General features: G+C 40.8%; 1 protein-coding gene across 1 annotated transcript in view; it reads right to left on the minus strand.

The window, feature by feature from the left end:
- Positions 1–17,427, minus strand: part of ARHGAP26 (Rho GTPase activating protein 26) — a 3,815,868-nt gene that overhangs the window by 1,877,118 nt on the left and 1,921,323 nt on the right. Inside the window, exon 14 of the mRNA XM_044069158.1 lies at positions 3,462–3,536. Coding sequence (XP_043925093.1) covers positions 3,462–3,536 — 75 coding nt within the window. The remainder of the gene's footprint in view (positions 1–3,461; positions 3,537–17,427) is intronic.

Consider the following 17,427-nt stretch of genomic DNA (forward strand, 5'->3'; position numbering starts at 1 on the left):
GCACCTCTAGTAGGTTTAGGTAAGAAGCGTGAGATGTTAAGGTCATAGATGGTGACCTGTAACTAGCCATGATATGACGAGGGAATATCTATGGTGATTTGCACTTGAATGAGCTCCATGGTATCTTCCTGTTTAACCACCCTGGAGGTATGTTTGTTGCTAATGAAGATCGGGATACCTCCACCTTTGGCTCCAGTCTGTGCTATTGTTGGTTGAAATGTGTGGAATGCACTGTAGCCTTGCACTTCTGGAGTACTTTCTATGGCTTTAAACCAAGTCTTTGTCACACAGATCTCTACATTCTCCAGAGTGAGGAGGGCTTGAAGGGTGTTGGAGCTTTTTTGTTTAGGCTCAGAGCACTAAGCAGTAACACCTTAAGGTTGCTTGTAGACTTTGTCACTATGTTAGTAGTTTTGTCTTTCTGACATTGCGTAAAACGGCTCTAAGGGGGTGGATAAAGCTTTAGTCAATATCCAAAAGCCTAGGTGTGCAGGTACTACTCTTCCTTCTGGTTGGTTTAAGTTGGTTGATATTGGGATGATGAGTGGGAAGTCTATGTGGGTATGCAGGGAGATGGTCGCTTAGTGAATTAGGATGGTTTTCACTGATAGTACATTTACTGGGGTCCGAGACTAAAACCCAATCAAGAATTGTGTCCATATTGTTTTTGTTGCATTCTGTAGGTGTTGTGATTAGTTGAGTCAGACCAAACAGATTTATGCAGGATGAGGTACTGTCAGAGGTTACATTTTACAGGTCAATATTGACATCACCTAGAATAACATAGTACTAGATACCCAGTAGAGAATTTATTTGTGTATTGGTATGTTGTTTCCATGGAGGATGTAAGTACAATAATACAGTGTGTTTTTTTTAGACTTTAGCTTTAAAAGTGTTATGAGTACTTTGAGTGGGTAAAATTTGGGGATGAAGTTGGAATAGGAGGAGAGGTTACAGGGACTAGGGTACAGTAGGGGGACCAACTCTGTCTCCTTTTTTGTGGGGTCAGTCAGCTCTCATAATATTATAGCCTGGAGTTATAATTTCTGTATCTTTCATCTTGGATTTAAACCAGGTTTCAGAGATGGCTAGGATATCTGGAGAATAGAGTGATACACTCAGGCATGTAGATCTGTCATTTTATTACAAATAATATGAAGATTTAATGATACCAGATTTAGTCTTTTGTCTGGACTTGTGTTTGACTGGAAAATGTCTTTGTATAAGGAATAAAGGATGCATTAGAGGAAAGATGGCTTATAACTGAAAGGGGAGTTATCCAGGCTGTTTTGGTGCTTGCAGGAAGTGGTGGTGTGGTTTTGGTTCAGAATAGTAGGGCCAGGGTTTAGGTGAAATGTCCCCACACAACTGAATCTTTGAGTTCTGAAGCAAAAATTTGGAATAATTCTTAAGGGAGGCTATGAGCTGATATCTTGTTTTGAGGAAGGGCTGATCACAGTGAAATATCCTGGACTTAAAACATAGACTAGTGGAGAGACTGAAGAGGCCAAGAGATATATTAGAATAGTTATTATAATTGTCTCGGTTAAGTAGGAGGCTGGAGGTTAGGTTGTGGTAGTGCAGTTTAATTGAAAACAATAGTATATTAAGTGGGAGGTCAGTACCAGAATATTAGATATATATATGGAGCACATTTTATTTAAAAGAGTTACTAATCATGAGGAGAAGTGGTAGAGGGCTACAACTATGGAAAAATGTCTTTTAGATAGAAAAGTAGATGGAAAGGTGAAGGACTGGGAGCAGGATAAAAAGACAGTGGTTGTTTCAGATGCAAAAAAGCGGTTGAAATGATTAAGAGATCAGGTAATATATTGTAGGGTGTAGTTTTTAACTATCTTGCCACTGAGTGGTCAAACTGGTAGGGTTTGGTTGAGATGGATGAGAGAGACTGAGATGATAAGAGATTATGTAATTATATTGTGGGGGAGGAGTTTTGAACTATACTGATCTTGAGTAGTCAAATCTGTTAGGTGGTGAGCTATGGTGCAGAATAAATGTAGAGTCAGGAAGGGTGGTAGGAATTAGAGGTAAGGTAGAGGAACAGAGTGAGCCCAAGCAAAGAGACAATACTCCTGCTGAGAATGTTTGGAGATCTCAAAAGAAACAAATCAGTGGATTATACTCACAGTAGGTCAGTACTTCAACTCAGCTACTGTAGTGCTTACTAATGTAGTGTAATATTTTTATCTAGAGTTTGTTCCTTTGAGTTAAAGTTGTTGGACTTTCCCACTGAGTGTAATAGGGAAGGCTTAATGATCAAATGGCAGGTATTAAAGGGGTGTGAAGCTTAACAGTATAGTATAATATTGTTAGCCAGAGTTTGATCCATTGGTTTAAGGATATTTAAATTTTGAGTGTAATGGGAAAGGCAGAGGGTGAGGGGGGAAAGCTGAAGGATCAAAGAGCAGCTATTAAAACTATATTTAGCAAAATTGAAATTCTTACGCTAATTTAGAAAAAATAAGTTGTACACTTAAACAGAAATATTGGACAGGCTTTTTACGGGATATTAGGTAGGGTACAGCTGACTATGCCCTCTGTATATGTACACACCATTTACATTAAGAAGACACACTTATACTATGTGTATATGGTAATAGTGCCTAAGCATCTATTTTAGCAACAACATATTCAGCCACATAGTGTAGCTGTAATTGTCTCGTTTCGGTCAGGAAATCCCTGTGGTCTTGCAGTCAGTTAATTGGTGTATGCTAAATTCAAAGATGCAGTTTTATAGTTTTGGAATAGTAAAATCAAAGATGTATTCAGAAACAGATAACTACATATAACTGCTGGGGCAAGGTGTACAAAGACAAGTGATGGAACAGGCAAAAGATTGTGATGTGACATTAATAAACAGTTGAATGAAATTCTGCAGTCAATGTAAGCGTGTATGACTGAGGGGAAAGCGAGAAGCAGTGATATCAGCACATTCAAGAGCTGCCACTAAATATTTATTAAAACAAGTTTTGTGCGGTATGCTGAATGAGAGAAAATAGTTTATTTTTTTATTTGGGAATAGTCAACTGAACACTAAGTAAGAATCTAGTACACTACATATGCCAACATGATACAGTAACTTAACAAGCATTGTAATTTTTAGTCTTACCTTTACATTTCTTAAGAGGTTGCTGAAAAAATCATTATTCATCTCAAAACTTATTTTCTATAAAGATCTGTAACCTTCCAAATACATTTTTTCATTCAACTGTGTTACATTACACAGAATGCCACATTATCTTCAATTAAAACTAGCATGAACACTAAACCTAAAGGCTTGCTAAAGTGATGAGATTATTCAAATTTACACTATAAAGAAAGACGCAGATCAGGATTAAAAATGGATCTGTGTTATAAGGATTACAAGAATGTTCGTCAGAAAATGATGTTAAACTGACTTTCTAGTAAGACTTAGCTCTATTCAGTAAAAACATTCTTACCCATAATTAGATTTAGCAGTTTCTGAACTTTAGAATTCACACCAACAATTCTGTACAGTCCCTGTTCGTTGATTCCTAAGAAGATGGAAAGAAATGCCTCACTGAATAATAGTAAGTCAATGACAACGTTCTCAAATGCAGTGCTTGTCAGAATTGGCACTATATTTATATACTACTTTAGAAAAGGCATACAGGACAATTTCAAGTAGTTATCACAACTAGTGGAATAAAAGGGTAAATACAAAGAGAGTTAGTACAATAAATAAAAGCAAACCATCTGGAAGACTAACAAAGCAGTACAATGGTAGGAAGGTACACATAACACAACAGTAAAACAGCAGTCAAGATCAGTTTATTAGGACTATATGGACAGTGGGAGACCAACATAATGGCTGAAAAGTCTGCAATAAAAGCAAACAACTACATAAACACAAAACTAATGATACTGTACTGGGGAATAATACTACACTTATTTATTTTTCCTTGTAGCAATTCCACTGTAATAATGTCAAACCCTTCCAGCAGTCACAAACTGAAATGACTACGCAAACTGCATGATGCCTACTATACCTAGCTGAGAAAGTGAGTTGTGTACACTTACCATAAATGTAGATGTTCGAGTGTATTCACTGTTGCAGTCATCACATTTGGGTTATCTGCCTGTAGGTAGCCCTCAGTCGGCCTGAATACCAGAGTCTTGGGACTTCTATGTAGGATGCTGTTACTTCTTCCATGACTTCAGGTTGTCAGGGGTATAAAACATGCAGCCGATGGCATTACATCAGTTTTTCTTGCCCCAGATGTCAGGAGCCCCCAAAATAGGAAGCAATTACATGGTGTGGAACACCCCCAGCAAAAAGCAAATACCAATGGTATAAGATATGGCCAAACAAAAAAGGATAGGTAAAAGTAAGGAGAAGTCAGGGGGCTGGAGGGAGGCTAACCAGGACTGCAACAGTGAATACACTCGAACATCTACATTTAAGGTAAGTGTATACGACTGTACTATGTTTTTCATGTTTCACTGTTGCAGTCATCCCATTTGGGTTGATTCCCAAAGCTGAGGATGGGTGGAGGCAGTCAAGAAGCATTAGGGCTGGCAAGCAGGCCCTGTAAGACTGCTGTGGCAAATCCAGCTCTGGATTTAGAAGAGATAGGCAAGTGTGCTATCCATTTAAAAATGGTTTGCTTTGAAATGGCCTTGTCTTCTGCCCCTGTAGCAAAGATGACTAGCAGCTGGCCAGATTTTCTGAAAGGATTAGTCCTGTCCAGATAGAACCTAAGCTGCCTGTGCATGTCCAGGGAGTGCAGGATCCTTTCCTCTTTATTTTGAGGATTAGGGAAAAAAGTTGGCAAATGAATGGATTGATTTAAAGCTACACTAGATACCACCTTGGGCATAAATGATGGGTTAGACCTGAGGAAGATAATGAAGGGTTCCACGGCCATAAAGGCCTGCAATTCAGACACTCTTCTTGCTGAAGTGATGGCTAGAAGTAAAGCTGTTTTCCAGGAGATGAATTTTAACTCTGCTGTAGCAGCAGGTTCAAAGGGTGGAAGCGTTAGCTTTTTCAATACAAACTTAAGGTCCCAGGCTGGAGTGTCTCCTGGGGGGGGGGGGGTCTTACATTTTTGGCTCCTCTCAGGAACTATTTCACCAGAGGATGAGAGAAGAGGGGTGGTTCAGTATTATAATGAGCTGAAATGGCAGAGGCATGAATCTTAATTGAAGAGAGGTTTGTGAAGCATTTCTGTTAAGTAATCTAGTATATGAGGTAAGCTGGGCACGTTTGTGTCCATTCCCTGAGACTGGCCACAAGAACAGTATCTTTTCCACTTTTCCGAATAGGATTTCCTAGTACTAGGCCTCCTTGCCTCAAAGATGACATCCAGCACCTGTTTACTGAGGGTTGCTGGTGATGAGTTCAGGGGATGAGCCAAGCTGCTAGGTTCAGTGTCTGTAGCTGAGGATGCAAAATCTGGCCCTCCTGCTGGGACAGCAGGGAAGGGGTCTGAGGCAGGTGCCATGGTGGCACTACTGTCAGATTGTGCAAAAGTGGGTACCAGTGCTGGCGTGGCCAGTGGTGCAATCAGGATTGTCCTTGGCTTGTCCTGTTTGATCTTTAGTAGAACCTTCGAGAGAAGGAGCAGGGGGGGAAAGGCATAGATTGAGAGGTTTTCCCATGTAAAGGACAGGGCATCCACTTTCCATGCTTGGCTGTGGGGATTTCTGGTGCAATATTTGCTCAATTGAGAATTCTGAGGGGAAGGAAAAAGGTCCACCTCTGGTGCCCTCCACCTGTGTATCAGAAGCTTGAATATTTTGGGTTCCAGTTTCCATTCGTGAAGGTCCAGTAGACTTCTGCTTAAGTCATCTGCCAGTGAATTTAGTTTGCCTGGCAGGAAATGAGCTTGCAGGCGCACTTGGTTGCTCAAGGCTGTGTTCCACAGGGCCATGGCTAATCTGCAGAGTGGGTAGGAATGGGTTCCCCCCTGCTTGTTTATGTACCACATAACTGTGGTGTTGTCTGTCTTTACCAGTAGTTGCCCTGGAAGTATAAGGCATTTGAAGGCTGTCAGGATATTCTGTACAGCTAACATTTCTTTTTGATTGATATGCAGGTGCATTTGCTTTGGGCTCCATTTGCCTTGAATGCATTGTCCTGCCATGTGAGCCCCCATGCATAGTCTCATGCGTCTGTTGTTAGGGTTTGGGCGGCAGGGGGTTGAGTGAAAGGGAGTCCTTTGTTGTGGTAGCAGGCCTCTGCCCACCAAAGGAACTCTGTCCTTAGGCAAGGAATGATAGGAATCATTGTTTCCAGGTCCTGAGACTGTTGACACCAGAGACTTTTTAAGTACCACTGAAGTTTCCTCATATGCAGTCTTGCACATGGAATTAATAGAATGCAAGAGGCCATGAACCATAGGGCTTGCAGTATTTTTCTTGCAGATAGCTGGGTTTTGGTGGCCAGTAGATTGAAGCAGCTTGTCAAATAAATTTGTTTTTCTGGAGTGAGGAATGCCATCTGGGAAGTTGTGTTCAAGCTTGCTTCCAGGAATACAATCTGTTGGCTGGGTACCAGATGTGATTTCTTTTCGTTAATGGTGTACCCCATTGAAGTTAGAAGTCTCCTTACAAATGTCAGGTGCTGAAGTAGCAATTCCTGACTGTCCGCCTGAATCAGGCAATCGTCCAGGTATGGGTAAATTTTAATTTTTCTCTGCCTGCAATATGCAATGGCTGGAGCTAGGCATTTTGTGAATACCTGGGCACAGTAGATAAGCCAAAGGAAAGTGCAGAGAACTGAGTGCATAGAGCCTGCTCTGGAACGTAGATATTTCCTGCAAGATTTCCTTATGGGGATGTGCAGTTAAGTCTACGGTGGCTAGCCAGGCATCCTTGGCTAGCATAGGAAGCAGCTGTTAGAGAGTAGGCATTTTGAATTTTGGAACCACCAGAAGGGTGTTGAGAATAGACAGATCCAGGATAGGGCGCCAAGAATTTTCTTTTCTAGGTACCAGAAACAGTCTGGAATAAAAACCTTGTCCCCTTTGTCCTGCTGGGACAGGTTGAATAGCCTGGATACTGAGAAGAGAAAGTACTTGCTTTTGGGCCTCTGCCCACTGGTTTGGGTGGAGGTCTGGCCATCCATTTGGAGTTGGCAGTGAGTGGAAGTGGAATCTGTATCCCTGGGATACAATGTTTAAGACCCATCTGTCCTGGGTAATGTACTCCCAGTTTTTTGTATGCAGGGCAAGTTTCCTCCTAAAGGTGCAAGTACTTGGGCAAGGTTTGGAATAGTTAAGGATAAATCACTGTGAAATTTTACCATAGGATGGTGACTTACTACTCCCTGTTTTAGAGGTGGCAGCACTCCATTGCTTAGATCTGTAAGTCTTGGTGGTCTGCTGACCCTGGGTTTGGACTGAGAAGGTCTGGGAGGGACTGGAAAAGGACAGTTTTTAGAAGGCCAATGTCTACTGAATCTAGGAGGCTGTACATGTAGGAAATCTTTAACAGTTTGCATATATTTAGCTTTTTCCTCCATCTTTTTGAGGACTTCTTCCTCTTTTTTGCCAACTAGAGGTTCTTGGTTTAATCGTGCATCTGGTAATTTTGCTTTGACATGGTCTGGCAAGGTTTGTTCCTTAAGCCAAGCATGCCTTCTAAGAACAGACCCAGAGACAGCAGCCCTGCAAGATGCAAATAAGGCATCAAAACCACATTGCAAAGCATGTTTTCCAACTTGGTTAGCAGAATGCATTAACTCTTGTAAATCTTTATGTTCTGCACAATCAGGAATTAACATAATTTTCTGTTTAATGAGCTCCATAATATGTTGCTGATACTTTAACATATGAAACTGGCAATTTAAAACCCTGATGGCAAGAGTAGCAGAGGTGTATACTTCCTTACCCCATCTGTCTAGAGCCCTAGAATCCCTGTCTGAAGGGGTAGGAATTTTGGCTGTGGTAGCCTTAATGCCTTTAGGTCCTTGGGAAATGGTCTTTGGATCTGCAGCAGGATTCTTAAAGAGGAATTTGTGGGAGTCAGGTACTCTGTAGTATGTGTCAGGTTTCCTGGGAGCTGGAGGCAAAGTATCAGCAGTAAGGCTGGATTCCAAGAAGACATCATCTACAATTTCTAGAACAGGAGGGATAGCTAGAGGCCTGTGCTGAGGCAAGTTTAAAAATTCCCTGAGTCTCTTTTTGGACGGTAAGTAGTCCTGGCCCTCCCAGCAGAAATGCTCTCTAAGAGTATGCAGGGTTTCACCAAAAGAAAAATCTTCTGGTGGGTAGCAGAGGGAATGGAATCCTCTGCATCAGAATCCTCATATGTAGATAAGGGTATGTCCTGGTAATCAGAAGGGTCAGAGTTATCAGACTCATGATCTGAAAAATCAGAAGGAAAATCAGTTCTTGGTCTTTTTGAGAGGGGAGGCTGACTTCCCCTAATTAAAGTAATAAGGTCTTCAGAATGCGCTTTGGTTGTCGGTTTACTAGGTGTAGTGTGAACTCTAGGCCTGAGAAATTCAGTATTTTTGGTTTGAAATGAATTTGTTGGTTTAATATGAAAATCAGAAGGCCTGAATACACCCTCAGAAGCCGGTGCCTGCACAGAGGCAGAAGCATCTTGCAGCATACTGGACCCCGAATGGGTCTCAGTAGTGGCCTGCGAATCTGTAGAAGTGGGTATCAGGGGCTACAAAAGTACCTCACTGAGTACCGGCGGACTGGTGACTAGCTTAAAGAAGCATTGTCGGCAGTTTTGGACCTATGCAGTCTGTCTCTGTCCTTATTCTTAGTTTTTTTGGAAGATCGGTAGTTGGATGGCTTATCGAAGCTATTTTGGAATACGGAGATCAACAGAGAAAGAATTTAGCGACAAAAATAGCCTGACGACAAATAGTTCGGGCATTGAACAAGGCAAAAAACCAACAGTGAGAAATGTTGTGGTCTGGGCCTAAACAGGTGACGCAGTAAGAATGAAAATCTTTGTGAGGTATTTGCTTTCCACAGGCAAGACAATTATTAATTTTTTCTGACATTGGTTAGAGCAAGAAAAAAAGATCCCCAACCAGGCACTTATCTTTTAGAAGACTTCAGGTCTGAAACTCGAAAAAAAAAATTTTCAGGAGGCCGCCGACCAGCACTTGTGAACTGTTTCTGCTTCGGACATTGCACAGCAAGAAAAGCTGATGTAATGGCATCATCTGCATGTTTCATACCCCTGACGACCTGATGTCATGGAAGAAGCGACAGCATCTGACACAGAAATCCCAAGACTCTGGTATTCAGGCCGACTGAGGGCTACCTGTAGGCAGAAAACCCAAATGTGATGACTGCAACAGTGAAACACAAAGAACATCTGCAAGCTCCAAAACAAAAAGAAAGGTTGTCAGTGCAAGATATAACCTTAGTTCAGTAGTGTCCCTTACCTTGCATCATGGTGGTAGGAGGAATGCTGGAAACACAGGCCACAAGGTCGATATTACTGAGTAAGAACCAGCTGTGCATGTATACTTGCTTTCCAAATGAAACATGACATGCATGCTCAAGTCTTCTCTAAGAAGACTTGCAATAAAGTATGCTGACACTGTCCAGAAATTATTTTTAGCTATACTTTTCTTGGCAGCTGATTCTAAAAGAAAAAGTAAGTTATATACTCACCATAACGTTCCATCTGAGTACTTATACTTCATTTTTCTGCAACCTATGAGTATACGGATCTGTATCGGATCCGAGCTGGCAACTTTTTTTCTAGCATCTGCTTCAAGCTCCGAGCTCCTCCCCTTACACATAATGCCCTACCATCTCCTATCTTCCCTCAGATCAAGTTTGCTGCAAGTAAAAACATAAGCAACTCAGCCCAGAGGGAGGGAATGTTGCAGAAAAATGAAGTATAACTACTCAGATGGAAAGTTATGGTGAGTATATAACTTCTTTATCTGAAGTAGTTAACTTAATTTTATCTGCAACCTGGGGGACAGAGTCCCCAGCTACTCTGATCTTGGGAGGCCCTTATGGAAGGATATTGCCATGGACCTGGTAGAGTGAGCCTTAACAATATCAGGAGAAGATAAACCTTTGCTTTGTAAGAGACTTTGTTCTATGAAGATAAAAACAAAGCTGTCTATGAACATCTAAGAAATGGAGTTTGCATTCACCTTTATTTTGGAGGTTAGGAAAGAAAACGGGCAGATTAATAGACTGGTTTATGTATGCTTCAGATGCCACTTTGGGTAAGAAGGAAGGATTAGAAAGTAAGGTCCCAAGGAGGCACTGAATCCTTGACAGGTGGTCGACAGCCTAGAGGAGGCTAAGGCAATGTTGTCTTCACCAACCTGGCCAATTGTACTTTCACTGTGGAGGAACTAGCTCCTTGCTGAAAGATGCCAGACAGGAAAACAGGGGCTGTAAAGGATCTATTTTTCACCAAATGGAAAAGTGTTTCCATTTACTGCAATAAAGTTTCCTAGTGGAGCATATGGCATCAGAATGGCTGTTTGTTGAAATACCAGACAACTGACATGTTGTCTGACTGAATTGCAATCAATCCAAGAGGGAGGACAGTGTAAAAGGCTAAGCACTGCCCTCATCTCTATAACATTTATGTGCAACTTGGTCTCTGACTGGGACTACGTGCCTTGGACTGTCCTTCCCAAACAGTGCCCCCACCCCAACAGCCAGAGTCCATTGAAGAACCACAAGGGAGAATCGATATGGTGGCAGCCATGGAGCCCAGAGCCCAGAGAGCATTGCTCGCCTTTAGAGACTTGGAGTTCGCTATGTGGCACCTGAGGTGTAGGATCCTGTCTGGAGTTAAGAATACCTTCATCTGCAAAGTGTCTAGCCATGCCCCAATGAAGTCTAGAACTTGTACTGGTTGCAATTGGGATTTCTGAACATTGACTGTAATTCCCAGTAGATCTGCCAAAAGAATTAAGTAATCTCGGGCCAGACACAGGCGATGCTTGTTGGGAGGAGCGAAGAGCCAGTCGTCCAGGTATGGAAACACCTGAATACCCTGAAGCCTCAGGTGAGCCACTACAACTGCCATTACCTTGGTGAACACCCTGGTAGGGTTCTGAAATGAAAATGACTGGCTCCCAGCCGGAAGCGCAGAAACCTCCTGGAGCTTCTGTGTATTTTGATGTGGTAGTAAGCATCCTGAAGGTCTAACGAGCACATCCAGTCGCACTCTCGGAGATAAGGTAGAATGAACTGTAGGGTGACCATCCGGAATTTCTGTTTGGCTACCAACAGGTTTAATGTTGACAGGTCTAGAATGGGCCTGAGGTCCCCCGTCTTTTTTGGCACCAAAAAAAACCCTGAGTAGATGCCTGATCTGGACTGATCGGGGGGGACCTGTTTGATGGCTCGTTTGAGAAGCAGCTTTGAAACCTCTAGAGCTGCGGTCTCCCTGTTAGCGAGTGGAACATCCGGGAGGTGCTTTGGAATATTTGGAGGGGCAACAAATGGGATAGAGTAACCTCTGGATATTATCTGTAAAACCCAGCGATCTGTCGTAATGGACCACCATGCCGCTGGGTGTAAGGACAATCTTCTCCGGACTGCCTCCAGAGTAGGACAGTCGAGCAACCCCTCAGGGGTGCTGACCGGGTCTATCAGAAAAAGGTTCCCTAGACCCAACATTCCTGGGACTCCCTCTACCTCTATCCAGTCTGCCTCTGGGAATAGCTGTCCTGAGAATTTTAGGAACCACATCTTTTTCTGCCCTCTTTGATTCCTAGAAAAGGACTGCTGAGGGCTAGAGAAGCAGATCCCAATGGCAGACAAAGTCTTCCCGAAAGTGAAGAACGCCAGGGATAATGTCTCATGGCTATGCCTGTCCGAGCGACCCTAGCTGCTCCTTCAGAGTAGACATTTTTGCCAAGAACAACTGAATGAATCTCTGCATCATCCTGTCCATGTCCTCATGGTCTTAGAAGGGGGACTAAGAAAGAGCTCCCTGTCTGGTGATCTCTTGAGATGACTGTCCTTTCTCTTCTCGCTATCCTCTTCTCTTTTCTTTGTCCTTGGAGGTAGAGCACTAGAGACCGAGGCAGATTCCAGCATGGCAGCAGGGAGAAGGCCTTTGGCTACAAACTTGGCCTTCCAATCCTTAAGGGCCTTTGGACTGAAACCAGAGCAGATAGCACACTGAGTGGACAAATGTGCCACTCCCAAACAAATCACACACAGAGTGTGACCATTAGCTGGGGACAGCTTACGGCCACACTCTGTACAATTTTTGAAAACAGGCTTCAGCTGATCAGCCATAGTCCTGCACCCAAAACTAACAACACTATCTATCAGGGCAGGCCTAACAACCACTCTCCAAGTTTGCAAAACCTTTTTTAACCGACAAACAAGCGATACACTAAACAAGGGGAGGAAGGGAAAATATTAAAGAGACCATGATGCGTTGTTGAGAATGGTAACTGAATTACTGTCCATAACAGCAGAAGATCAAATGATCACTGCTGCAGTAGTCTAAGCTATCAGACAGGCTTTTTATGGGATATTAGGTAGGCTAAGGATGATTATGCCCACTACAAGGATTTAAGAGCTAGACAACTTCCAAAGCTTCAGGGCATCTTACTCGAGCCCAAACCATCAGAGAGCTCAAACTGAGCTGATTAAGCTTTCAGAGAGAGGGAGGCTGAGCCCTGAAAGGACAATGGAGGTGGAAGGAAGAGGCCAGGAGCACCTGGAGATTGGTCATGATCTAGAGCTAGAGAAGGAATCAAACTTTTGTGATATAAAATGAGACCACAATAAACCACTTCAAAACTTTAGTTCCTGCTTCTAGAATACAAAGCCATATATGAAGATAAGGTAGGCATCATTATAGTCTATTATTTTGACACAGATTGTCCATTTTTCTTAACTTCACAAGAAACGAATAACTGATTTAAATATGTGAAAAACTTAGGTCTGTCAAGATAGTACCTGACTTGTCTATGGACATCCAAGGTATGGAGTATCCTTTCTACCTCATTTTTAGGTTTAGGAAAGATAAATGGTGAAATGGGTGGTTTGTTTTACAGTAAACTCAGATATCACTTTAGGCAATAAAACAAGGTTTAGTTCTCAAAAGAAACATCACCCCTGTGGAGAATGAAGTATGGATGACTCACCATAAGAACTTGTAACTCAGATGACATTCTTGCAAAGTTCAGAGCAATCAGTAAAACTGTTTTCCACATGTTAAGAACCTTAAGTCAGCTAGGTTAGCTGGTTCAAAAGGAGTAAGCCTTAGCTTCTCTAACACAAAATTAAGATCCCAATGAACGGATAATTGGTTTTCTAAAATGCCTGTCACGCAAAACCTCCTTCAAAACATTTTAACATGAAAAAGTATTGAAAGACGTGGACCCATGGGCAGACATTCTGAAATAGATGATAAATGAAACTTGATGGAGGAGTAAGAAAGTCTATAGGAAAGCAACTTGCACAAATATTGTAAAACCAGAGAACTAGCCTTGAATGGGTGCTGATTATGTTGCTGGCACCAACTAGAAACTTTTTTCATTTGCTAACATATGATTTTCTAGTAGCAGGCTTTCTTGCCACCATTAGTACCTGATGCACGCCCTCAGTAAACAGGTGCCTAAAGAGAACTATGACCATATCATCAAGGCAGTCAACTGAGGTTGATCGTGTTTAGGGTTTATCAAACACCCCCTGATCTTGTGAGAATAGATTCAGTCTTTCAGGAGGTTTGTGGTAAATGCCCCTGGCCATTTCCAAAAGAACTATTGCCTACACCAGAAGAGAGTCACCACAATGAACTTGGATTTCTCCCCACAGATGGATAAAATCTTATAAAAACCCCAGATATTTCTATTTGTGAGGCTCTGCCATTGTCCTACTCAACTAGTCTGACAGAATGTAGCATATCTGTAGAATGAGACTATGCTGTGAAACTACATCCCAAGCTAACAAGGTTAGTCTGCAAAAGGGTATACCTGATTCTCCTTTGCTTGTTGATGTACCACATGACTGTGGTATTGTCTTGTAACAACTTGAAGAGGTCCCAAGGACCAAAGCTGATTCAGACAGCTGAGTACCTTGATCAGGGCAAGCATCGCTTTTATATTTATATGCTTGCATCTGCCCTTGGTGTCCCACATACCTTGCACTTTTATCCCTCATGACATTGCTCCCCAAGCAAAGTCTGAGGCAAGTGTGATGACTGACTGCTTTGGAAAAGGGAGGGAGAAGGGGAGACCTAGATTTAAGGATATTTGCTATCTCCACCAAATAATTTCCCTTCTGACAAACCTAGACACTGGTATTTGAAAGGACAAAAGATATTGTTGCTGGGACAAAAGAGACTTCAGATACCATTATATCTTTCTCTTGTGGAGTCTTATCATGAGACTCATAGATGCCATGCGACCCAAAATCATGAGGTATTCCCTTGCAGTGTCTTAAGTCTAAGTGGAAAACTTTAGAAATAGATGGACATGATCAATGTTTTCTTGTAAAGGAAAGCTCTTTAAACGAAGGTGTGTAGCTGACACCACAGGAACACAATCCTGCATGATGGAATCAAAACAGACTTTTGAATGTTCTCTTGGAATTCCTGCTTTTCTAAGAGATCTGTCACTCAAGTGAGAAATTCTTGACACTTTGAGGAAGAATCTGCAAAGATAAACAAGTTGCCTAAATATGAAAAATGTGGATTCCCTGTAGCCTGCAATGAGCTATAGCTGGTCTACTCTTTGTGAATATTCTTGGTGCAATTGATAGTCTGAAGGGTAAGGCAGAGAAGTGATAATGTGATCCAGACACACAGAACCTTAAGAAACATCTGAAGTCTGTATGAACAGGGACATGATAAGCATCTTTTTAAAATTAAAATTACTAGGAAACTTGAATGAGGTTACAGGTTGTGAAGTGTGATAGTGCCTAAATTCAAAGTTTCTCAAACTGTTTTAGGAAAGAAAGATTCACAAATGGTCTCCAAGCACTTTCTTTCATTGGCACTGAAAACATCCTTGAATAAAAACCTTTTCCGACCTGGAAAACAGGATCTGGTTCTATAACTCCCTGGGACAATATGTGATACAGGACAAGTGGGAATAAGAGAGAGTCCAGTCTGTTGGTTGAGGGTTTACTCCCTGGAAAGCAGGAACTTCCTCCCACTGCCATCTGTAACCTTGATAAATAATCTTCAGAACCAATTTGTCTGAAACTGTTGCCAAAAAGAAAAATAGAGATTAAGACTCTCAGGAAGGGAAAAGAAACTGCCACGGTGGTGGTGGTGGTGGTGGTGCGGGTAACCTTAAATAGTTATTCTGACTTGGACTTTCCTTGATTTTGAGCGATTCCTGAATTATTTTTGGAACTCCCTTGCCATTTCTTATTAAACATCTATTTACCTGCATTTCATTGAGACTACTTGTTTTTTTGCCAAAACTGCGGTGGTGGTGCTGCAGTAGCGTTGTCGCCTCACAGTAAGACGTTGTCCTGTTCGATTCTCAACTAGAGCATCTTCTGTGTGGAGACATGCGTGAATGGGCGTACCTTCGTTGAAGGTTGTGTGTCAGGGCTGGCAACTCGGCACGTAAAAATCTACTGCCAATCATTAGCAGACCGGAGTTCCGCTGTGGCGACCCCTAACCGAGAAAAGCCAAAAGACACAACTTGTTTTTTGCCAAAACTGGATAAGGAGTTAGAGAATTCGAAAAAACACAAAAGAAAAGCAGCCAAACTGGATTTTTTACTTTTCTTTACTGAAATTCAAATTCTGGTACCTCGGCCTTCGCCTTCACATGGAATGTCATCATTTCACTTCAACCAGAATATATACACCCAATTCATTCACATTAATTAAACAATTAATCAATAATAGAATAAATGAAACAATTTCAATTAAATGCTGATAAATGCAAATATCAAATTATACAATTATATCAAATACAATACATAAATATATTTATTAAATATTTTATAATAGTTAAATTTCCAAATTCATTCCGTTGGGAGACAAGGTCCTATAATTAATAATAAATTTAGATTCCATACTTAATAATTTATATTGAAAATTAGCTTCCCCTTGCCCATATGGTTTAGCCAAAATACTAAATTTAAAACCAGTACATTCCCCATTATGAAATTGATGAAAATGATGGCAACAGGACTATCAAGTCCGCCATTCCTAATGTCTCCTAAGTGCTCCATAATTCTTTGTTTTACCCTACGCTTGGTCTGTCCTATGTACCATTTTTTCTCCTCACAATTACATCCTATAATGTATATAACCCCAGATGAATTGCAATCAAAATGATCCAGTGCTTGATATAAAACCCCGTTGATTCTATGACCATCCAAATTAATAATTCTCTCACAAACCTTACATTTTTTACATGCAAAAGCACCTGCATTACTTTCTTTTTCTTTTTTACCCTTGCTTCTAACCAATTCTTTCAAATTTTTACATCTGGAATAAGAAAAAATGATATTATTAGGAATTATATTTTTCAGAAAATCATCACTAGTGATAATGGGCCATATATTTAACATAATTCTTTTTAAAATTGGAGAAAAAGAAGAAAATTTATTCACAAAAAATATTTTATCCATTTCAATAAATTTAATTTTGTTGTTATGTAATAATTTATTTACTCTCTTCTTTTTGTTCTTATCACCGCATCCATGACCCTTCAAATTTAATGTCCTTTCTACACTAGTTCTTTGTAATCGAATGTTATCCCATGGATAACCTCTATCCATTAATTTCTGACAAATAATATCAAATTCTCTTTGAATGTTAATAACTTCAGATGTATTTCCAGCTATTCTTTTAAATTCTCCCAAAGGTAAAGAATTGATTAAATGGTCACTGTGCATGCTAGTAGCATGTAAAAAATTATTTACTGCTGTAATTTTATGAAAAGGGTTGTGTTCAATCCTACCATCCAAACCAACATAAAATTGCACATCCAAAAATTGGATAGTATTAGTATCAACTACATAAGTAAAATCTAAACCACATGGATTTGATCTTAAACTAGATACAAACTCATCAAAATCTTGGGGGTTTCCTCTACATAAAAATAGAAGATCATCTATAAATCTTTTATAAATCAATACATTATTCTGGAAAAACTTTTTTGTATATAAAAATAAATTCTCAAAATGTCCCATGAAGATTATAGCATAGGATGGTGCGAAACTAGCACCCATGGCTGTTCCTTCTCTTTGTAAATAATACTTTTTATCAAACTCAAAAACATTGTGTGTAAGGCAAAATTCCAAAAGGGAAATAATAAAATGAGTTCTTGGTCCTTCCCCTAGAAAAATGTATATGGCCTCCAAACCCCACCATGTGGAAATAGATGTGTACAATGAAACTACATCTACACTTGCCCAATAATAGTTATCTTGCCAAATTGTCCCCCTAAAGTTATCACAAACTTCTTTGGTATTTTTAACATGTGACGGAATTCTT

The sequence above is a fragment of the Protopterus annectens genome, chromosome 4.part0 (genome assembly GCF_019279795.1).
Source record: "Protopterus annectens isolate FY-2018-M chromosome 4.part0, PAN1.0, whole genome shotgun sequence".
In the NCBI taxonomy this organism is placed as follows: Eukaryota; Metazoa; Chordata; order Ceratodontiformes; family Protopteridae; genus Protopterus; species Protopterus annectens.